The following is a 23904-nucleotide window of genomic DNA, read 5'->3' as shown; positions in this document are numbered from 1 at the left end:
GGGGTCCTAGCTACATGGTCTGTAACCTGACTCATTATGTCTAGTGGTCCTAGCTACATGGTCTGTAACCTGACTCATTATGTCTAGGGGTCCTAGCTACATGGTCTGTAACCTGACTCATTATGTCTAGGGGTCCTAGCTACATGTAACCTGACTCATTATGTCTAGGGGTCCTAGCTACATGGTCTGTAACCTGACTCATTATGTCTAGGGGTCCTAGCTACATGGTCTGTAACCTGACTCATTATGTCTAGGGGTCCTAGCTACATGTAACCTGACTCATTATGTCTAGGGGTCCTAGCTACATGTAACCTGACTCATTATGTCTAGGGGTCCTAGCTACATGGTCTGTAACCTGACTCATTATGTCTAGGGGTCCTAGCTACATGGTCTGTAACCTGACTCATTATGTCTAGGGGTCCTAGCTACATGGTCTGTAACCTGACTCATTATGTCTAGGGTCCTAGCTACATGGTCTGTAACCTGACTCATTATGTCTAGGGGTCCTAGCTACATGGTCTGTAACCTGACTCATTATGTCTAGGGTCCTAGCTACATGTCTGTAACCTGACTCATTATGTCTAGGGGTCCTAGCTGTAACCTGACTCATTGGTCTGTAACCTGACTCATTATGTCTAGGGGTCCTAGCTACATGGTCTGTAACCTGACTCATTATGTCTAGGGGTCCTAGCTACATGGTCTGTAACCTGACTCATTATGTCTAGGGGTCCTAGCTACATGGTCTGTAACCTGACTCATTATGTCTAGGGGTCCTAGCTACATGGTCTGTAACCTGACTCATTATGTCTAGGGTCCTAGCTACATGGTCTGTAACCTGACTCATTATGTCTAGGGTCCTAGCTACATGGTCTGTAACCTGACTCATTATGTCTAGGGGTCCTAGCTACATGGTCTGTAACCTGACTCATTATGTCTAGGGGTCCTAGCTACATGGTCTGTAACCTGACTCATTATGTCTAGGGGTCCTAGCTACATGGTCTGTAACCTGACTCATTATGTCTAGGGGTCCTAGCTACATGGTCTGTAACCTGACTCATTATGTCTAGGGGTCCTAGCTACATGGTCTGTAACCTGACTCATTATGTCTAGGGTCCTAGCTACATGGTCTGTAACCTGACTCATTATGTCTAGGGCTACATGTCCTAGCTACCTATGGTCTGTAACCTGACTCATTATGTCTAGGGGTCCTAGCTACATGGTCTGTAACCTGACTCATTATGTCTAGGGGTCCTAGCTACATGGTCTGTAACCTGACTCATTATGTCTAGGGGTCCTAGCTACATGGTCTGTAACCTGACTCATTATGTCTAGGGGTCCTAGCTACATGGTCTGTAACCTGAGTCATTATGTCTAGGAGTCCTAGCTACATGTTCTGTAATCTGACTCATTATACCCAAACTAAAGACTAAACCAAACCAAAGACCCAAACTAAAGACTCTAAACCAAACCAAAGACCCAAACTAAAGACTCTAAACCAATCCAAAGGCCCAAACTAAAGACTCTAAACCAAACCAAAGGCCCAAACTAAAGACATTTAACAAACCAAAGTCCCAAACTTAAGACTCTAAATCAAAGACCCAAACTAAAGACTCTAAACCAAACCAAAGACCCAAACTAAAGACTCTAAACCAAACCAAAGGCCCAAACTAAAGACATTTAACAAACTAAAGACTCTAAACCAAAGCCCCAAACTAAAGACTAAATCAAACCAAAGACCCAAACTAAAGACTCTAAACCAAAGACCCAAACTAAAGACTAAATCAAACCAAAAACCCAAACTAAAGACTCTAAACCAAACCAAAGACCCAAACTAAAGACTCTAAACCAAACCAAAGACCCAAACTAAAGACTCTAAACCAAAGGCCCAAACTAAAGACTCTAAACCAAACCAAAGGCCTCAAGGACACCAATGAAATCCTCGAGCCTCACGGTTTTTCCAACTGGGACACTGACTGACCATCACCTTAATTGGTAACACCTGATGTGCTTATCAAGGCTTAGCTCAGCACCTAGACCCTGTTGGTGCTGCCCCCTGGGGGCGGAGTGTGGAAGTGGCCATGTGTTGACTGTTTGCCAACATTACCCCCCATCATAACACTGTGCCCCCCATCATAACACTGTGCCCCCATCATAACACTGTGCCCCCATCATAACAATGTGCCCCCATCATGTGCCCCCACAATGTGCCCCCATCATAACAATGTGCCCCCATCATAACAATGTGCCCCCCATCATAACACTGTGCCCCCTCATAACACTGTTACCCCATCATAACACTGTGCCCCCATCATAACACTGTTCCCCCCTCATAACACTGTTACCCCCATCATAACACTGTGCCCACCGTCATAACACTGTGCCCCCATCATAACACTGTGCCCCCCCGTCATAACACTGTTACCCCCATCATAACACTGTGCCCCCGTCATAACACTGTGCCCCCATCATAACACTGTGCCCCCCATCATAACACTGTGTCATAACACTGTGCCCCCCATCATAACACTGTGTATCATAACACTATATAATGTATCATAACACTATATAATGTATCATAACACTATATAATGTATCATAACACTATATAATGTATCATAACACTATATAATGTATCATAACACTATATAATGTATCATAACACTATATAATGTATCATAACACTATATAATGTATCATAACACTAAAGTGGGACCTCATTTAAAAGTTGTGATCTTATGCCTCAACTTCTGTCATTGCACCACACTACCACAAGGGGGAGTTAGAACGCTGATATGTCGTTAATCTAAACTGTGGCACAAATTGGGGGATTGTTCACAACAAGCACAGCTATTTACACTATCCTTCTGTAAATGAATGGAGGTGGGAATGTTTCAGTCCGAGAGTCTCTCTCCTCGGGTGCTTAGAGGCCTGCATCAGGCAACAACAACATATAGAGTTGAGAGAGTCTCTCTCCTCGGGTGCTTAGAGGCCTGCATCAGGCAATAACAACATATAGAGTTGAGAGAGTCAGAGAGTCTCTCTCCTCGGGTGCTTAGAGGCCTGCATCAGGCAACAACAACATATAGAGTTGAGAGAGTCAGAGAGTCTCTCTCCTCGGGTGCTGAGAGGCCTGCATCAGGCAACAACAACATATAGAGTTGAGAGAGTCAGAGAGTCTCTCTCCTCGGGTGCTTAGAGGCCTGCATCAGGCAACAACAACATATAGAGTTGAGAGAGTCAGAGAGTCTCTCTCCTCGGGTGCTGAGAGGCCTGCATCAGGCAATAACAACATATAGAGTTGAGAGAGTCAGAGAGTCTCTCTCCTCGGGTGCTGAGAGGCCTGCATCAGGCAACAACAACATATAGAGTTGAGAGAGTCAGAGAGTCTCTCTCCTCGGGTGCTGAGAGGCCTGCTTCAGGCAACAACAACATATAGAGTTGAGAGAGTCTCTCTCCTCGGGTGCTGAGAGGTCTGCATCAGGCAATAACAACATATAGAGTTGAGAGAGTCTCTCTCCTCGGGTGCTGAGAGGTCTGCATCAGGCAATAACAACATATAGAGTTGAGAGAGTCAGAGAGTCTCTCTCCTCGGGTGCTGAGAGGTCTGCATCAGGCAACAACAACATATAGAGTTGAGAGAGTCAGAGAGTCTCTCTCCTCGGGTGCTTAGAGGCCTGCATCAGGCAATAACAACATATAGAGTTGAGAGAGTCAGAGAGTCTCTCTCCTCGGGTGCTGAGAGGTCTGCATCAGGCAATAACAACATATAGAGTTGAGAGAGTCAGAGAGTCTCTCTCCTCGGGTGCTGAGAGGCCTGCATCAGGCAATAACAACATATAGAGTTGAGAGAGTCAGAGAGTCTCTCTCCTCGGGTGCTGAGAGGTCTGCATCAGGCAACAACAACATATAGAGTTGAGAGAGTCAGAGAGTCTCTCTCCTCGGGTGCTGAGAGGCCTGCATCAGGCAATAACAACATATAGAGTTGAGAGAGTCAGAGAGTCTCTCTCCTCGGGTGCTGAGAGGCCTGCATCAGGCAATAACAACATATAGAGTTGAGAGAGTCAGAGAGTCTCTCTCCTCGGGTGCTGAGAGGCCTGCATCAGGCAATAACAACATATAGAGTTGAGAGAGTCAGAGAGTCTCTCTCCTCGGGTGCTGAGAGGCCTGCATCAGGCAATAACAACATATAGAGTTGAGAGAGTCAGAGAGTCTCTCTCCTCGGGTGCTTAGAGGCCTGCATCAGGCAATAACAACATATAGAGTTGAGAGAGTCAGAGAGTCTCTCTCCTCGGGTGCTGAGAGGCCTGCATCAGGCAATAACAACATATAGAGTTGAGAGAGTCAGAGAGTCTCTCTCCTCGGGTGCTGAGAGGCCTGCATCAGGCAACAACAACATATAGAGTTGAGAGAGTCAGAGAGTCTCTCTCCTCGGTGCTGAGAGGCCTGCATCAGGCAACAACAACATATAGAGTTGAGAGAGTCAGAGAGTCTCTCTCCTCGGGTGCTATAGAGGCCTGCATCAGGCAACAACAACATATAGAGTTGAGAGAGTCAGAGAGTCTCTCTCTCGGGTGCTGAGAGGCCTGCATCAGGCAATAACAACATATAGAGTTGAGAGAGTCAGAGAGTCTCTCTCCTCGGGTGCTGAGAGGCCTGCATCAGGCAACAACAACATATAGAGTTGAGAGAGTCAGAGAGTCTCTCTCCTCGGGTGCTGAGAGGCCTGCATCAGGCAACAACAACATATAGAGTTGAGAGAGTCAGAGAGTCTCTCTCCTCGGGTGCTGAGAGGCCTGCATCAGGCAACAACAACATATAGAGTTGAGAGAGTCAGAGAGTCTCTCTCCTCGGGTGCTTAGAGGCCTGCTTCAGGCAACAACAACATATAGAGTTGAGAGAGTCAGAGAGTCTCTCTCCTCGGGTGCTGAGAGGCCTGCATCAGGCAACAACAACATATAGAGTTGAGAGAGTCAGAGAGTCTCTCTCCTCGGGTGCTGAGAGGCCTGCATCAGGCAGAGTTGAGAGAGAGAGTCTCTCTCCTCGGGTGCTGAGAGGTCTGCATCAGGCAACAACAACATATAGAGTTGAGAGAGTCAGAGAGTCTCTCTCCTCAACATTTAGGTGCTGAGAGGCCTGCATCAGGCAATAACAACATATAGAGTTGAGAGAGTCAGAGAGTCTCTCTCCTCGGGTGCTGAGAGGCCTGCATCAGGCAATAACAACATATAGAGTTGAGAGAGTCAGAGAGTCTCTCTCCTCGGGTGCTGAGAGGCCTGCATCAGGCAATAACAACATATAGAGTTGAGAGAGTCAGAGAGTCTCTCTCCTCGGGTGCTGAGAGGCCTGCATCAGGCAACAACAACATATAGAGTTGAGAGAGTCAGAGAGTCTCTCTCCTCGGGTGCTGAGAGGCCTGCATCAGGCAATAACAACATATAGAGTTGAGAGAGTCAGAGAGTCTCTCTCCTCGGGTGCTGAGAGGTCTGCATCAGGCAATAACAACATATAGAGTTGAGAGAGTCAGAGAGTCTCTCTCCTCGGGTGCTTAGAGGCCTGCATCAGGCAATAACAACATATAGAGTTGAGAGAGTCAGAGTCTCTCTCCTCGGGTGCTGAGAGGCCTGCATCAGGCAATAACAACATATAGAGTTGAGAGAGTCAGAGAGTCTCTCTCCTCGGGTGCTGAGAGGTCTGCATCAGGCAATAACAACATATAGAGTTGAGAGAGTCAGAGAGTCTCTCTCCTCGGGTGCTGAGAGGCCTGCATCAGGCAATAACAACATATAGAGTTGAGAGAGTCAGAGAGTCTCTCTCCTCGGGTGCTGAGAGGCCTGCATCAGGCAATAACAACATATAGAGTTGAGAGAGTCCGAGAGTCTCTCTCCTCGGGTGCTTAGAGGCCTGCATCAGGCAATAACAACATATAGAGTTGAGAGAGTCAGAGAGTCTCTCTCCTCGGGTGCTGAGAGGCCTGCTTCAGGCAACAACAACATATAGAGTTGAGAGAGTCAGAGAGTCTCTCTCCTCGGGTGCTTAGAGGCCTGCATCAGGCAATAACAACATATAGAGTTGAGAGAGTCAGAGTCTCTCTCCTCGGGTGCTTAGAGGCCTGCTTCAGGCAACAACAACATATAGAGTTGAGAGAGTCAGAGAGTCTCTCTCCTCGGGTGCTTAGAGGTCTGCTTCAGGCAACAACAACATATAGAGTTGAGAGAGTCAGAGAGTCTCTCTCCTCGGGTGCTTAGAGGTCTGCTTCAGGCAACAACAACATATAGAGTTGAGAGAGTCAGAGAGTCTCTCTCCTCGGGTGCTTAGAGGTCTGCTTCAGGCAACAACAACATATAGAGTTGAGAGAGTCTCTCTGCTCGGGTGCTGAGAGGCCTGCATCAGGCAACAACAACATTTAGAGTTGAGAGAGTCTCTGCTCGGGTGCTTAGAGGCCTGCATCAGGCAACAACAACATATAGAGTTGAGAGAGTCAGAGAGTCTCTCTCCTCGGGTGCTTAGAGGCCTGCATCAGGCAACAACAACATATAGAGTTGAGAGAGTCAGAGAGTCTCTCTCCTCGGGTGCTGAGAGGCCTGCATCAGGCAACAACAACATATAGAGTTGAGAGAGTCAGAGAGTCTCTCTCCTCGGGTGCTTAGAGGCCTGCATCAGGCAACAACAACATATAGAGTTGAGAGAGTCAGAGAGTCTCTCTCCTCGGGTGCTTAGAGGCCTGCATCAGGCAACAACAACATATAGAGTTGAGAGAGTCAGAGAGTCTCTCTCCTCGGGTGCTTAGAGGTCTGCTTCAGGCAACAACAACATATAGAGTTGAGAGAGTCAGAGAGTCTCTCTCCTCGGGTGCTTAGAGGCCTGCATCAGGCAATAACAACATATAGAGTTGAGAGAGTCAGAGAGTCTCTCTCCTCGGGTGCTTAGAGGCCTGCATCAGGCAATAACAACATATAGAGTTGAGAGAGTCAGAGAGTCTCTCTCCTCGGGTGCTTAGAGGCCTGCATCAGGCAACAACAACATATAGAGTTGAGAGAGTCAGAGAGTCTCTCTCCTCGGGTGCTTAGAGGTCTGCTTCAGGCAACAACAACATATAGAGTTGAGAGAGTCAGAGAGTCTCTCTCCTCGGGTGCTTAGAGGCCTGCATCAGGCAACAACAACATATAGAGTTGAGAGAGTCAGAGAGTCTCTCTCCTCGGGTGCTGAGAGGCCTGCATCAGGCAATAACAACATATAGAGTTGAGAGAGTCAGAGAGTCTCTCTCCTCGGGTGCTTAGAGGCCTGCATCAGGCAATAACAACATATAGAGTTGAGAGAGTCAGAGAGTCTCTCTCCTCGGGTGCTTAGAGGCCTGCATCAGGCAATAACAACATATAGAGTTGAGAGAGTCAGAGAGTCTCTCTCCTCGGGTGCTGAGAGGTCTGCATCAGGCAATAACAACATATAGAGTTGAGAGAGTCAGAGAGTCTCTCTCCTCGGGTGCTGAGAGGCCTGCATCAGGCAACAACAACATATAGAGTTGAGAGAGTCAGAGAGTCTCTCTCCTCGGGTGCTTAGAGGCCTGCATCAGGCAACAACAACATATAGAGTTGAGAGAGTCAGAGAGTCTCTCTCTCGGGTGCTTAGAGGCCTGCATCAGGCAACAACAACATATAGAGTTGAGAGAGTCAGAGAGTCTCTCTCCTCGAGTGCCTTAGAGGCCTGCATCAGGCAATAACAACATATAGAGTTGAGAGAGTCAGAGAGTCTCTCTCCTCGGGTGCTGAGAGGCCTGCATCAGGCAATAACAACATATAGAGTTGAGAGAGTCCGAGAGTCTCTCTCCTCGGGTGCTGAGAGGCCTGCATCAGGCAATAACAACATATAGAGTTGAGAGAGTCAGAGAGTCTCTCTCCTCGGGTGCTTAGAGGCCTGCATCAGGCAATAACAACATATAGAGTTGAGAGAGTCAGAGAGTCTCTCTCCTCGGGTGCTGAGAGGTCTGCATCAGGCAATAACAACATATAGAGTTGAGAGAGTCAGAGAGTCTCTCTCCTCGGGTGCTTAGAGGCCTGCATCAGGCAACAACAACATATAGAGTTGAGAGAGTCTCTCTCCTCGGGCGCTGAGAGGCCTGCATCAGGCAACAACAACATATAGAGTTTAGAGTCAGAGAGTCTCTCTCCTCGGGTGCTGAGAGGCCTGCATCAGGCAACAACAACATATAGAGTTGAGAGAGTCAGAGAGTCTCTCTCCTCGGGTGCTTAGAGGCCTGCTTCAGGCAACAACAACATATAGAGTTGAGAGAGTCAGAGAGTCTCTCTCCTCGGGTGCTGAGAGGTCTGCATCAGGCAATAACAACATATAGAGTTGAGTTGAGAGAGTCTCTCTCTCGGGTGCTGAGAGGCCTGCATCAGGCAATAACAACATATAGAGTTGAGAGAGTCAGAGAGTCTCTCTCCTCGGGTGCTGAGAGGCCTGCATCAGGCAATAACAACATATAGAGTTGAGAGAGTCAGAGAGTCTCTCTCCTCGGGTGCTGAGAGGCCTGCATCAGGCAATAACAACATATAGAGTTGAGAGAGTCAGAGAGTCTCTCTCTCGGGTGCTGAGAGGCCTGCATCAGGCAATAACAACATATAGAGTTGAGAGAGTCAGAGAGTCTCTCTCCTCGGGTGCTGAGAGGCCTGCATCAGGCAACAACAACATATAGAGTTGAGAGAGTCAGAGAGTCTCTCTCCTCGGGTGCTGAGAGGTCTGCATCAGGCAATAACAACATATAGAGTTGAGAGAGTCAGAGAGTCTCTCTCCTCGGGTGCTGAGAGGCCTGCATCAGGCAACAACAACATTTAGAGTTGAGAGAGTCTCTCTCCCTCGGGTGCTGAGAGGCCTGCATCAGGCAACAACAACATTTAGAGTTGAGAGAGTCAGTCTCTCTCCTGGGGTGCTTAGAGGTCTGCATCAGGCAATAACAACATATAGAGTTGAGAGAGTCAGAGAGTCTCTCTCCTCGGGTGCTGAGAGGCCTGCATCAGGCAACAACAACATATAGAGTTGAGAGAGTCTCTCTCCTCGGGTGCTGAGAGGCCTGCATCAGGCAACAACAACATTTAGAGTTGAGAGAGTCTCTCTCTCCTCGGGTGCTTAGAGGCCTGCATCAGGCAACAACAACATATAGAGTTGAGAGAGTCAGAGAGTCTCTCTCCTCGGGTGCTGAGAGGTCTGCATCAGGCAATAACAACATATAGAGTTGAGAGAGTCAGAGAGTCTCTCTCCTCGGGTGCTTAGAGGCCTGCATCAGGCAACAACAACATATAGAGTTGAGAGAGTCAGAGAGTCTCTCTCCTCGGGTGCTTAGAGGCCTGCATCAGGCAACAACAACATATAGAGTTGAGAGAGTCAGAGAGTCTCTCTCCTCGGGTGCTTAGAGGTCTGCATCAGGCAATAACAACATATAGAGTTGAGAGAGTCAGAGAGTCTCTCTCCTCGGGTGCTGAGAGGTCTGCATCAGGCAATAACAACATATAGAGTTGAGAGAGTCAGAGAGTCTCTCTCCTCGGGTGCTTAGAGGTCTGCATCAGGCAACAACAACATATAGAGTTGAGAGAGTCAGAGAGTCTCTCTCCTCGGGTGCTGAGAGGCCTGCATCAGGCAACAACAACATATAGAGTTGAGAGAGTCAGAGAGTCTCTCTCCTCGGGTGCTTAGAGGCCTGCATCAGGCAACAACAACATATAGAGTTGAGAGAGTCAGAGAGTCTCTCTCCTCGGGTGCTGAGAGGTCTGCATCAGGCAACAACAACATATAGAGTTGAGAGAGTCAGAGAGTCTCTCTCCTCGGGTGCTTAGAGGCCTGCATCAGGCAACAACAACATATAGAGTTGAGAGAGTCAGAGAGTCTCTCTCCTCGGGTGCTTAGAGGCCTGCATCAGGCAATAACAACATATAGAGTTGAGAGAGTCAGAGAGTCTCTCTCCTCGGGTGCTTAGAGGTCTGCATCAGGCAATAACAACATATAGAGTTGAGAGAGTCAGAGAGTCTCTCCCTGGGGTGCTGAGAGGTCTGCATCAGGCAATAACAACATATAGAGTTGAGAGAGTCAGAGAGTCTCTCTCCTCGGGTGCTGAGAGGCCTGCATCAGGCAACAACAACATATAGAGTTGAGAGAGTCAGAGAGTCTCTCTCCTCGGGTGCTGAGAGGCCTGCATCAGGCAACAACAACATATAGAGTTGAGAGAGTCAGAGAGTCTCTCTCCTCGGAGTGCTTAGAGGCCTGCATCAGGCAATAACAACATATAGAGTTGAGAGAGTCAGAGAGTCTCTCTCCTCGGGTGCTTAGAGGCCTGCATCAGGCAATAACAACATATAGAGTTGAGAGAGTCAGAGAGTCTCTCTCCTCGGGTGCTTAGAGGTCTGCATCAGGCAATAACAACATATAGAGTTGAGAGAGTCAGAGAGTCTCTCTCCTCGGGTGCTTAGAGGTCTGCATCAGGCAACAACAACATATAGAGTTGAGAGAGTCAGAGAGTCTCTCTCCTCGGGTGCTTAGAGGTCTGCATCAGGCAACAACAACATATAGAGTTGAGAGAGTCAGAGAGTCTCTCCTCGGAGTGCTTAGAGGCCTGCATCAGGCAATAACAACATATAGAGTTGAGAGAGTCAGAGAGTCTCTCTCCTCCTCGGGTGCTGAGAGGTCTGCATCAGGCAATAACAACATATAGAGTTGAGAGAGTCAGAGAGTCTCTCTCCTCGGAATGCTTAGAGTCCTGCATCAGGCAATAACAACATATAGAGTTGAGAGAGTCAGAGAGTCTCTCTCCTCGGGTGCTGAGAGGCCTGCATCAGGCAACAACAACATATAGAGTTGAGAGAGTCAGAGAGTCTCTCTCCTCGGGTGCTGAGAGGCCTGCATCAGGCAACAACAACATATAGAGTTGAGAGAGTCAGAGAGTCTCTCTCTCGGGTGCTTAGAGGGCTGCATCAGGCAACAACAACATATAGAGTTGAGAGAGTCAGAGAGTCTCTCTCCTCGGTGCTTAGAGGCCTGCATCAGGCAATAACAACATATAGAGTTGAGAGAGTCAGAGAGTCTCTCTCTCGGGTGCTTAGAGGCCTGCATCAGGCAATAACAACATATAGAGTTGAGAGAGTCAGAGAGTCTCTCTCCTCGGGTGCTGAGAGGCCTGCATCAGGCAATAACAACATATAGAGTTGAGAGAGTCAGAAGTCTCTCTCCTCGGGTGCTGAGAGGCCTGCATCAGGCAACAACAACAACAACTCTCCTCGAGTATAGAGTTGAGGCAGAGTTGAGAGAGTCAGAGAGTCTCTCTCCTCGGAGTGCTTAGAGGCCTGCATCAGGCAACAACAACATATAGAGTTGAGAGAGTCAGAGAGTCTCTCTCCTCGGGTGCTGAGAGGCCTGCATCAGGCAATAACAACATATAGAGTTGAGAGAGTCAGAGAGTCTCTCCTCGTCTGAGAGGTCTGCATCCAACATATAGAGTTGAGAGAGTCTCTCTCTCGGGTGCTTAGAGGCCTGCATCAGGCAATAACAACATATAGAGTTGAGAGAGTCAGAGAGTCTCTCTCCTCGGGTGCTTAGAGGCCTGCATCAGGCAATAACAACATATAGAGTTGAGAGAGTCAGAGAGTCTCTCTCTCGGGTGCTGAGAGGCCTGCATCAGGCAACAACAACATATAGAGTTGAGAGAGTCAGAGAGTCTCTCTCCTCGGGTGCTTAGAGGCCTGCATCAGGCAATAACAACATATAGAGTTGAGAGAGTCAGAGAGTCTCTCTCCTCGGTGCTGAGAGGCCTGCATCAGGCAGCAACAACATAACTCTCTCCTCGGGTGCTGATATAGAGTTGAGTTGAGAGTCAGAGAGTCTCTCTCCTCGGGTGCTGCAGAGAGTTGAGAGAGTCTGCATCAGGCAACAACAACATATAGAGTTGAGAGAGTCAGAGAGTCTCTCTCCTCGGGTGCTTAGAGGCCTGCATCAGGCAACAACAACATATAGAGTTGAGAGAGTCAGAGAGTCTCTCTCCTCGGGTGCTGAGAGGCCTGCATCAGGCAACAACAACATATAGAGTTGAGAGAGTCAGAGAGTCTCTCTCCTCGGGTGCTGAGAGGTCTGCATCAGGCAACAACAACATATAGAGTTGAGAGAGTCAGAGAGTCTCTCTCCTCGGGTGCTGAGAGGCCTGCATCAGGCAACAACAACATATAGAGTTGAGAGAGTCAGAGAGTCTCTCTCCTCGGGTGCTGAGAGGCCTGCATCAGGCAATAACAACATATAGAGTTGAGAGAGTCAGAGAGTCTCTCTCCTCGGGTGCTGAGAGGCCTGCATCAGGCAATAACAACATATAGAGTTGAGAGAGTCAGAGAGTCTCTCTCCTCGGGTGCTTAGAGGCCTGCTTCAGGCAACAACAACATATAGAGTTGAGAGAGTCAGAGAGTCTCTCTCCTCGGGGTGCTGAGAGGCCTGCATCAGGCAATAACAACATATAGAGTTGAGAGAGTCAGAGAGTCTCTCTCCTCGCATGCAGGCAACAACAACATATAGAGTTGAGAGAGTCAGAGAGTCTCTCTCCTCGGGTGCTGAGAGGCCTGCATCAGGCAACAACAACATATAGAGTTGAGAGAGTCAGAGAGTCTCTCTCCTCGGGTGCTTAGAGGCCTGCATCAGGCAACAACAACATATAGAGTTGAGAGAGTCAGAGAGTCTCTCTCCTCGGGTGCTGAGAGGCCTGCATCAGGCAATAACAACATATAGAGTTGAGAGAGTCTCTCTCCTCGGGTGCTTAGAGGCCTGCATCAGGCAACAACAACATATAGAGTTGAGAGAGTCAGAGAGTCTCTCTCCTCGGGTGCTGAGAGGCCTGCATCAGGCAACAACAACATATAGAGTTGAGAGAGTCAGAGAGTCTCTCTCCTCGGGTGCTTAGAGGCCTGCTTCAGGCAACAACAACATATAGAGTTGAGAGAGTCAGAGAGTCTCTCTCCTCGGGTGCTGAGAGGCCTGCATCAGGCAACAACAACATATAGAGTTGAGAGAGTCAGAGAGTCTCTCCTCGGGTGTTTAGAGGCCTGCATCAGGCAACAACAACATATAGAGTTGAGAGAGTCAGAGAGTCTCTCTCCTCGGGTGCTGAGAGGCCTGCATCAGGCAACAACAACATATAGAGTTGAGAGAGTCAGAGAGTCTCTCTCCTCGGGTGCTTAGAGGCCTGCATCAGGCAACAACAACATATAGAGTTGAGAGAGTCAGAGAGTCTCTCTCCTCGGGTGCTGAGAGGCCTGCATCAGGCAATAACAACATATAGAGTTGAGAGAGTCAGAGAGTCTCTCTCCTCGGGTGCTGAGAGGCCTGCATCAGGCAATAACAACATATAGAGTTGAGAGAGTCAGAGAGTCTCTCTCCTCGGGTGCTGAGAGGCCTGCATCAGGCAATAACAACATATAGAGTTGAGAGAGTCTCTCTCCTCGAGAGGCCTGCATCTCCTCGGGTGCTGAGAGGCCTGCATCAGGCAACAACAACATATAGAGTTGAGAGAGTCAGAGAGTCTCTCTCCTCGGGTGCTGAGAGGCCTGCATCAGGCAATAACAACATATAGAGTTGAGAGAGTCAGAGAGTCTCTCTGCTCGGGTGCTGAGAGGCCTGCATCAGGCAATAACAACATTTAGAGTTGAGAGAGTCAGAGAGTCTCTCTCCTCGGGTGCTGAGAGGCCTGCATCAGGCAATAACAACATATAGAGTTGAGAGAGTCAGAGAGTCTCTCTCTCGGGTGCTGAGAGGCCTGCATCAGGCAACAACAACATATAGAGTTGAGAGTTGAGAGAGTCTCTCTCCTCGGGTGCTGAGAGGCCTGCATCAGGCAATAACAACATATAGAGTTGAGAGTCAGAGAGTCTCTCTCTCGGGTGCTTAGAGGCCTGCATCAGGCAACAACAACATATAGAGTTGAGAGAGTCAGAGAGTCTCTCCTCGGGGTGCTTAGAGGCCTGCATCAGGCAACAACAACATATAGAGTTGAGAGAGTCAGAGAGTCTCTCTCCTCGGGTGCTGAGAGGCCTGCATCAGGCAATAACAACATATAGAGTTGAGAGTTCTCTCCCTCGAGAGGCCTGCATCAGGCAATAACAACATATAGAGTTGAGAGAGTCAGAGTCTCTCTCCTCGGAGTGCTGAGAGGTCTGCTCTCTCCTCTCCTGGGGTGCTTAGAGGTCTGCATCAGGCAATAACAACATATAGAGTTGAGAGAGTCAGAGAGTCTCTCTCCTCGGGTGCTGAGAGGTCTGCATCAGGCAATAACAACATATAGAGTTGAGAGAGTCAGAGAGTCTCTCTCCTGGGGTGCTTAGAGGTCTGCATCAGGCAATAACAACATATAGAGTTGAGAGAGTCAGAGAGTCTCTCCTCGGGTGCTTAGAGGTCTGCATCAGGCAATAACAACATATAGAGTTGAGAGAGTCAGAGTCTCTCTCCTCGGGTGCTGAGAGGCCTGCATCAGGCAATAACAACATATAGAGTTGAGAGAGTCAGAAAGTCTCTCTCCTCGGGTGCTTAGAGGTCTGCATCAGGCAATAACAACATATAGAGTTGAGAGAGTCCGAGAGTCTCTCTCCTCGGGTGCTTAGAGGTCTGCATCAGGCAATAACAACATATAGAGTTGAGAGAGTCTCTCTCCTCGGGTGCTGAGAGGCCTGCATCAGGCAACAACAACATATAGAGTTGAGAGAGTCAGAGAGTCTCTCTCCTCGGGTGCTGAGAGGCCTGCATCAGGCAACAACAACATATAGAGTTTAGAGAGTCAGAGAGTCTCTCTCCTCGGGTGCTTAGAGTCCTGCATCAGGCAACAACAACATATATAGAGTTGAGAGAGTCAGAGAGTCTCTCTCCTCGGGTGCTTAGAGGCCTGCATCAGGCAACAACAACATATAGAGTTGAGAGAGTCAGAGAGTCTCTCTCCTCGGGTGCTTAGAGGTCTGCATCAGGCAATAACAACATATAGAGTTGAGAGAGTCCGAGAGTCTCTCTCCTCGGGTGCTGAGAGGCCTGCATCAGGCAACAACAACATATAGAGTTGAGAGAGTCAGAGAGTCTCTCTCCTCGGGTGCTTAGAGGCCTGCATCAGGCAATAACAACATATAGAGTTGAGAGAGTCAGAGAGTCTCTCTCCTCGGGTGCTGAGAGGCCTGCATCAGGCAATAACAACATATAGAGTTGAGAGAGTCAGAGAGTCTCTCTCCTCGGGTGCAAGAGGCCTGCATCAGGCAATAACAACATATAGAGTTGAGAGAGTCAGAGAGTCTCTCTCCTCGGGTGCTGAGAGGCCTGCATCAGGCAACAACAACATATAGAGTTGAGAGAGTCAGAGAGTCTCTCTCCTCGGGTGCTGAGAGGTCTGCATCAGGCAACAACAACATATAGAGTTGAGAGAGTCAGAGAGTCTCTCTCCTCGGGTGCTTAGAGGCCTGCATCAGGCAACAACAACATATAGAGTTGAGAGAGTCCGAGAGTCTCTCTCCTGGGGTGCTTAGAGGTCTGCATCAGGCAACAACAACATATAGAGTTGAGAGAGTCTCTCTGCTCGGGTGCTTAGAGGCCTGCATCAGGCAACAACAACATTTAGAGTTGAGAGAGTCTCTCTGCTCGGGTGCTTAGAGGCCTGCATCAGGCAACAACAACATATAGAGTTGAGAGAGTCTCTCTGCTCGGGTGCTTAGAGGCCTGCATCAGGCAACAACAACATTTAGAGTTGAGAGAGTCTCTCTCTCCTCGGGTGCTGAGAGGTCTGCATCAGGCAACAACAACATATAGAGTTGAGAGAGTCAGAGAGTCTCTCTCCTCGGGTGCTTAGAGGCCTGCATCAGGCAATAACAACATATAGAGTTGAGAGAGTCAGAGAGTCTCTCTCCTCGGGTGCTGAGAGGTCTGCATCAGGCAATAACAACATATAGAGTTGAGAGAGTCAGAGAGTCTCTCTCCTCGGGTGCTTAGAGGCCTGCATCAGGCAATAACAACATATAGAGTTGAGAGAGTCAGAGAGTCTCTCTCCTCGGGTGCTTAGAGGCCTGCATCAGGCAATAACAACATATAGAGTTGAGAGAGTCCGAGAGTCTCTCTCCTCGGGTGCTTAGAGGCCTGCTTCAGGCAACAACAACATATAGAGTTGAGAGAGTCAGAGAGTCTCTCTCCTCGGGTGCTGAGAGGCCTGCATCAGGCAACAACAACATATAGAGTTGAGAGAGTCCGAGAGTCTCTCTCCTGGGGTGCTTAGAGGCCTGCTTCAGGCAACAACAACATATAGAGTTGAGAGAGTCAGAGAGTCTCTCTCCTCGGGTGCTGAGAGGTCTGCATCAGGCAACAACAACATATAGAGTTGAGAGAGTCAGAGAGTCTCTCTCCTCGGGTGTTAGAGGCCTGCTTCAGGCAACAACAACATATAGAGTTGAGAGAGTCAGAGAGTCTCTCTCCTCGGGTGCTGAGAGGCCTGCATCAGGCAACAACAACATATAGAGTTGAGAGAGTCAGAGAGTCTCTCTCGGGTGCTTAGAGGCCTGCATCAGGCAACAACAACATATAGAGTTGAGAGAGTCAGAGAGTCTCTCTCCCCTCGGGTGCTGAGAGGCCTGCATCAGGCAATAACAACATATAGAGTTGAGAGAGTCAGAGAGTCTCTCTCCTCGGGTGCTTAGAGGTCTGCATCAGGCAACAACAACATATAGAGTTGAGAGAGTCAGAGAGTCTCTCTCCTCGGGTGCTGAGAGGTCTGCATCAGGCAACAACAACATATAGAGTTGAGAGAGTCAGAGAGTCTCTCTCCTCGGGTGCTTAGAGGCCTGCTTCAGGCAACAACAACATATAGAGTTGAGAGAGTCAGAGAGTCTCTCTCCTCGGGTGCTTAGAGGCCTGCATCAGGCAACAACAACATATAGAGTTGAGAGAGTCAGAGAGTCTCTCTCCTCGGGTGTTTAGAGGCCTGCTTCAGGCAACAACAACATATAGAGTTGAGAGAGTCAGAGAGTCTCTCTCCTCGGGTGCTGAGAGGCCTGCATCAGGCAATAACAACATATAGAGTTGAGAGAGTCAGAGAGTCTCTCTCCTCGGGTGTTTAGAGGCCTGCTCAGGCAACAACAACATATAGAGTTGAGAGAGTCAGAGAGTCTCTCTCCTCGGGTGCTGAGAGGCCTGCATCAGGCAACAACAACATATAGAGTTGAGAGAGTCAGAGAGTCTCTCTCCTCGGGTGCTTAGAGGCCTGCTTCAGGCAACAACAACATATAGAGTTGAGAGAGTCTCTCTCCTCGGGTGCTGAGAGGTCTGCATCAGGCAATAACAACATATAGAGTTGAGAGAGTCTCTCTCCTCGGGTGTTAGAGGCCTGCATCAGGCAACAACAACATATAGAGTTGAGAGAGTCAGAGAGTCTCTCTCTCGAGGCCTTAGAGGCCTGCATCAGGCAATAACAACATATAGAGTTGAGAGAGTCAGAGAGTCTCTCTCCTCGGGTGCTGAGAGGCCTGCATCAGGCAATAACAACATTTAGAGTTGAGAGAGTCAGAGAGTCTCTCTCCTCGGGTGCTGAGAGGCCTGCTTCAGCCAATAACAACATATAGAGTTGAGAGAGTCAGAGAGTCTCTCTCCTCGGGCGCTGAGAGGCCTGCATCAGGCAACAACAACATATAGAGTTTAGAGTTGAGAGAGTCTCTCTGCTCGGGTGCTTAGAGGCCTGCATCAGGCAATAACAACATTTAGAGTTGAGAGAGTCAGAGAGTCTCTCTCCTCGGGTGCTGAGAGGCCTGCATCAGGCAATAACAACATATAGAGTTGAGAGAGTCAGAGAGTCTCTCTCCTCGGGTGCTGAGAGGCCTGCATCAGGCAATAACAACATATAGAGTTGAGAGAGTCAGAGAGTCTCTCTCCTCGGGTGCTGAGAGGCCTGCTTCAGGCAATAACAACATATAGAGTTGAGAGAGTCAGAGAGTCTCTCTCCTCGGGTGCTTAGAGGCCTGCTTCAGGCAATAACAACATATAGAGTTGAGAGAGTCAGAGAGTCTCTCTCCTCGGGCGCTGAGAGGTCTGTATCAGGCAATAACATCATTTAGCTGGCGGGTGTCCCGGAGTTGAGAGAGAACTTGGGGAAATACAATGGCTCAATTACACTTGACATGTGGACTGACGATTTTAGAAAAATAGGTACGGCAACCTTTTGGTTTCTCTCTCTCTCTAAAAACAGAAATAAATCATTGTGTAGATAACTACCTGTCTTTATGTACTACAGTGGGAGAGTGATAGCCCCTCTATAGAAGGGGCAGCAGCATACCACCCTGCATACCACTGCTGGCTTGAAGAGAGTAGGGGTGTTAACCCTGGGCACGGCCGCCTTTTGGTTTCTCTCCGTCTAAAAACAGAAATAAATCATTCTAAATAACTACCTGTCTTTATGTACCACGGTGGGAGAGTGATAGCCCCTCTATAGAAAGTGAGTTTCTGAAACACAGAGTCCTTCTCTACTGAGGAGAAGAAGAGGCTGAATGAAAGAAGGCACAGCGAGGATAGGGGAGGGGGAACAGTTTGCCCATATTTTCAAGACCTGAGCTAGTTAATTTATTTAATTAATGAAATGTACTAGTTTATTTAGGCAATTTTAATATTCATCGAGGTCCGGCCTATTTAGTAGGCTATTTACAGCAACATCTATATTTGTCATCATAAAGCTGAGTGACCCAGCTCATTTCTGGCTTTGGATCAAAATAAGTACCAACTTGGTCAAAACATTTCTATATTGAAGACTACTCTGCTCATATTGGTTGTGTTCAATTATTTGTGGAGTCGTCATGGTTACAATGAAGAATGGAATCCAAATATATCCAATCATATTCATACTGAATAATTAGATGTGTGTCACAAGGTTGTCATTGTTCCTTTTTTTTAAATGTTGCCTGCCTTTTATTTTGTGGTCGTGGTGTGTGTGTGTGTGTGTGTGTCTGTGTGTGTGTGTGTGTGTGTGTGTGTGTGTGTGTGTGTGTGTGTGTGTGGTGTCTGTGTGTCTGTGTGTGGTGTCTGTGTGTGGTGTCTGTGTGCTTGTGTGTGTGTGCTTGTGTGTGTGGTGTGTCTGTGTGTGTGTGTCTGTGTGTGTGTCTGTGGTGTGTGTGTGCAGGGCGGATCGGGCAGCGGAGGGGCCGTCGTTCAGCGGTGTGTAAGTGTTTCTCTCGGACTAAAGGACACGGCTTCATCACACCAGCCGATGGAGGCAGCGACATCTTTGTCCACATCTCAGAGTAAGTTTGGTGGGTCACAGCCTCGACACACATTTAAAAGATACTACCAGCTCCCACTCACGCAGTGATGAGGACGGTGACGAGGGGCTACGGTCTGCAGTTCACTCTTTTTCCACCTTTTCCGTGGCGTCATTGGTCCCTGAGGTCCTAGTGCCCGTCTTTTAGAGAGAGATTCTCTCTCTCTCCTTCAAAAGCAGGCTATTCGTGTGGTCCTCGTATCAGAAGTACAGAGTGATTGGTATCTTTTAGTCATACACTCAGGGTATGTTTGTGGTCTGGCAAGAGAGTTGTGTACACGTGGTTCTAGTAGAGTTGTGTACACGTGGTTCTAGGAGAGTTGTGTACACGTGGTTCTAGGAGAGTTGTGTACACGTGGTTCTAGTAGAGTTGTGTACACGTGGTTCTAGGAGAGTTGCGTACACGTGGTTCTAGGAGAGTTGTGTACACGTGGTTCTAGTAGAGTTGTGTACACGTGGTTCTAGGAGAGTTGTGTACAGGTGGTTCTAGTAGAGTTGTGTACACGTGGTTCTAGGAGAGTTGTGTACACGTTGTTCTAGGAGAGTTGCGTACACGTGGTTCTAGGAGAGTTGTGTACACGTGGTTCTAGGAGAGTTGTGTACACGTGGTTCTAGGAGAGTTGTGTACAGGTGGTTCTAGTAGAGTTGTGTACACGTGGTTCTAGGAGAGTTGTGTACACGTTGTTCTAGTAGAGTTGTGTACACGTGGTTCTAGGAGAGTTGTGTACACGTGGTTCTAGTAGAGTTGTGTACACGTGGTTCTCGGAGAGTTGTGTACACGTGGTTCTCGGAGAGTTGTGTACACGTGGTTCTAGGAGAGTTGTGTACACGTTGTTCTAGGAGAGTTGAGTACACGTGGTTCTAGGAGAGTTGAGTACACGTGGTTCTAGGAGAGTTGAGTACACGTTGTTCTAGGAGAGTTGAGTACACGTTGTTCTAGGAGAGTTGTGTACACGTTGTTCTAGGAGAGTTGTGTACACGTTGTTCTAGGAGAGTTGTGTACACGTGGTTCTAGGAGAGTTGTGTACACGTGGTTCTAGGAGAGTTGTGTACACGTGGTTCTAGGAGAGTTGTGTACACGTGGTTCTAGGAGTGTTGAGTACACGTGGTTCTAGGAGAGTTGAGTACACGTGGTTCTAGTAGAGGAGACAGATGTAAAAGAACAAACTTATAAAGAGGAGCGTGTGTTCTCATCTCTCCCTCCTCCTCTACAGTATCGAGGGGAATACGTGCCAATGGAAGGAGATGAGGTGAGCTATAAGGTGTGCTCCATCCCTCCCAAGTACCAGAAGATCCAGGCGGTGGACGTCACCATCACCCACCTCAACCCAGGATCGAAGCACGAGACCTGGGGCGGGCGTTGCTCAGCTCCTCCTGAGTCCCGGAGGTTTCTGGAGGGGAGAAATGGCAACAGGGAAAGGGTCCTTTTCCCGAAGGGACATATGGGTTAATGCTTGTTGTGGGAGGAAATGGAAAGGTTGGTATTTGAATAGAGAAGACGTGTATCATTAGACGGGAAGGTTAATTAAATAAAGCTGCATCGCTTCAACAAGACATGGTTGTCTGGTTTTTATTCATGGTTTGAACTAATATCACTGAGATCCGCTGTTCAATTGGATTTAATTCCATAGTGCCTGTGGACCGATGCCACATTTCAAGCGTTCTGCAGCGTTGCTAATGTTAATGTTAATGCTAATGTTAATGCTAATGCTAATGCTAATGCTAATGTTAATGTTAACCTCTACCAACGTGGTAACACTGCTAATGCTAATGTTAATGCTAACCTCTACCAACGTGGTAACACTGCTAATGCTAATGTTAATGCTAATGCTAATGTTAACCTCTACCAACGTGGTAACACTGCTAATGTTAATGCTAATGCTAATGTTAACCTCTACCAACGTGGTAACACTGCCTTTTTTAAAAGCCGCATCGTCGACAACGCCTGATCGGATTGAATCTCGGGCCTGTTTGGGAGTGTGACTGTTGAATAAAACAGAGGGTTATGTTGTGAATGGGAGGTGTGTTTTCAAATGGGAGGTGTGTTTTCAAATGGGAGGTGTGTTTTCAGATGGGAGGTGTGTTTTCAGATGGGAGGTGTGTTTTCAGATGGGAGGTGTGTTTTCAGATGGGAGGTGTGTTTTCAGATGGGAGGTGTGTTTTCAGATGGGAGGTGTGTTTTCAGATGAGAGGTGTGTTTTCAGATGGGAGGTGTGTTTTCAGATGGGAGGTGTGTTTTCAGATGAGAGGTGTGTTTTCAGATGGGAGGTGTGTTTTCAGATGAGAGGTGTGTTTTCAGATGAGAGGTGTGTTTTCAGATGAGAGGTGTGTTTTCAGATGAGAGGTGTGTTTTCAGATGGGAGGTGTGTTTTCAGATGAGAGGTGTGTTTTCAGATGGGAGGTGTGTTTTCAGATGAGAAATATCTACTCATGTATCAGGTATGTAAACATTTTAATGAATTCTTAACAGCATAAATCTCTATTTCGAATGGAGATGTGACACTGCCTACTGTTCTGTCAGCTTTACAAATTAATTCATTACGCCTGGATTTTATTTCTAGTTGATCAATATAAATAAACGTTGAACATGTTCTTGTGTCTTATCACCTGAGAGACAGAATCAGTAGTGTGAGGTCTAGGCTGTTAATGGGTTTGTTATAGTCTGTTATCAGTAGAGTGAAGTCTTGGCTGTTAATGGGTTTGATCTAGTCTGTTATCAGTAGAGTCTTGGCTGTTAATGGGTTTGTTATAGTCTGTTATCAGTAGAGTCAAGTATTGGCTGTTAATGGGTTTGATCTAGTCTGTTATCAGTAGAGTCTTGGCTGTTAATGGGTTTGTTATAGTCTGTTATCTTGTAGAGTCTTGGCTGTTAATGGGTTTGATCTAGTCTGTTATCAGTAGAGTCTTGGCTGTTAATGGGTTTGTTATAGTCTGTTATCAGTAGAGTGAAGTCTAGGCTGTTAATGGGTTTGATCTAGTCTGTTATCAGTAGAGTGAAGTCTTGGCTGTTAATGGGTTTGATCTAGTCTGTTATCATTAGAGTCTTGGCTGTTAATGGGTTTGATCTAGTCTGTTATCAGTAGAGTCTTGGCTGTTAATGGGTTTGATCTAGTCTGTTATCAGTAGAGTCTAGGCTGTTAATGGGTTTGATCTAGTCTGTTATCAGTAGAGTCTTGGCTGTTAATGGGTTTGTTATAGTCTGTTATCAGTAGAGTCTTGGCTGTTAATGGGTTTGATCTAGTCTTATCAGTAGAGTGAAGTCTTGGCTGTTAATGGGTTTGTTATAGTCTGTTATCAGTAGAGTGAAGTCTTGGCTGTTAATGGGTTTGATCTAGTCTGTTATCAGTAGAGTCTTGGCTGTTAATGGGTTTGATCTAGTCTGTTATCAGTAGAGTCTTGGCTGTTAATGGGTTTGATCTAGTCTGTTATCAGTAGAGTCTTGGCTGTTAATGGGTTTGATCTAGTCTGTTATCAGTAGAGTCTTGGCTGTTAATGGGTTTGATCTAGTCTGTTATCAGTAGAGTCTTGGCTGTTAATGGGTTTGTTATAGTCTGTTATCAGTAGAGTGAAGTCTTGGCTGTTAATGGGTTTGATCTAGTCTGTTATCAGTAGAGTGAAGTATTGGCTGTTAATGGGTTTGATCTAGTCTGTTATCAGTAGAGTCTTGGCTGTTAATGGGTTTGATCTAGTCTGTTATCAGTAGAGTCTTGGCTGTTAATGGGTTTGATCTAGTCTGTTATCAGTAGAGTCTTGGCTGTTAATGGGTTTGATCTAGTCTGTTATCAGTAGAGTCTTGGCTGTTAATGGGTTTGATCTAGTCTGTTATCAGTAGAGTGAAGTCTTGGCTGTTAATGGGTTTGATCTAGTCTGTTATCAGTAGAGTCTTGGCTGTTAATGGGTTTGATCTAGTCTGTTATCAGTAGAGTCTTGGCTGTTAATGGGTTTGTTATAGTCTGTTATCAGTAGAGTGAAGTCTAGGCTGTTAATGGGTTTGATCTAGTCTGTTATCAGTAGAGTGAAGTATTGGCTGTTAATGGGTTTGATCTAGTCTGTTATCAGTAGAGTCTTGGCTGTTAATGGGTTTGATCTAGTCTGTTATCAGTAGAGCTTGGCTGTTAATGGGTTTGTTATAGTCTGTTATCAGTAGAGTCTTGGCTGTTAATGGGTTTGATCTAGTCTGTTATCAGTAGAGTCTAGGCTGTTAATGGGTTTGATCTAGTCTGTTATCAGTAGAGTCTAGGCTGTTAATGGGTTTGATCTAGTCTGTTATCAGTAGAGTCTTGGCTGTTAATGGGTTTGATCTAGTCTGTTATCAGTAGTGTGGAGTCTTGGCTTTTAATGGGTTTGATCTAGTCTTATCAGTATAGTGAAGTATTGGCTGTTAATGGGTTTGATCTAGTCTGTTATCAGTAGAGTCTTGGCTGTTAATGGGTTTGATCTAGTCTTATCAGTAGAGTGAAGTATTGGTTGTTAATGGGTTTGATCTAGTCTTATCAGTAGAGTGAAGTCTTGGCTGTTAATGGGTTTGATCTAGTCTGTTATCAGTAGAGTCTTGGCTGTTAATGGGTTTGTTATAGTCTGTTATCAGTAGAGTCTTGGCTGTTAATGGGTTTGATCTAGTCTGT

General features: G+C 47.3%; 1 protein-coding gene and 1 long non-coding RNA gene across 10 annotated transcripts; one reads left to right on the top strand and one right to left on the bottom strand.

Moving 5' to 3' along the window:
* Positions 1-6: 6 nt before the first annotated feature.
* On the bottom strand, positions 7-1627 carry LOC127924607 (uncharacterized). Of its 9 annotated transcripts, none has more exons than XR_008118341.1 (4): positions 1186-1627; positions 878-1092; positions 622-793; positions 7-441 (listed from the first exon to the last, which is right to left on the bottom strand). It is a non-coding gene; the product is annotated as an uncharacterized LOC127924607 (long non-coding RNA). The 9 variants fall into 9 exon arrangements; XR_008118340.1 differs by having other exon boundaries at positions 1229-1627; XR_008118342.1 differs by having other exon boundaries at positions 665-793; positions 1229-1627.
* A 1860-nt stretch (positions 1628-3487) lies between these two features.
* Positions 3488-20833, top strand: carhsp1 (calcium regulated heat stable protein 1). Its single transcript, XM_052509322.1, is given in 5 exon segments — positions 3488-3742; positions 18059-19177; positions 19179-19266; positions 19335-19338; positions 20501-20833. Coding segments are annotated over 4 exon segments (621 nt in total). The 5' UTR covers positions 3488-3742; positions 18059-18878; the 3' UTR covers positions 20731-20833.
* The last annotated feature ends 3071 nt before the right edge of the window (positions 20834-23904 follow it).

This window comes from Oncorhynchus keta, unplaced genomic scaffold (genome assembly GCF_023373465.1).
Source record: "Oncorhynchus keta strain PuntledgeMale-10-30-2019 unplaced genomic scaffold, Oket_V2 Un_contig_4359_pilon_pilon, whole genome shotgun sequence".
In the NCBI taxonomy this organism is placed as follows: domain Eukaryota; kingdom Metazoa; phylum Chordata; class Actinopteri; order Salmoniformes; family Salmonidae; genus Oncorhynchus; species Oncorhynchus keta.
Note: the sequence above shows the minus strand (reverse complement) of the source record. Positions and strands in the feature narration are given on the sequence as shown.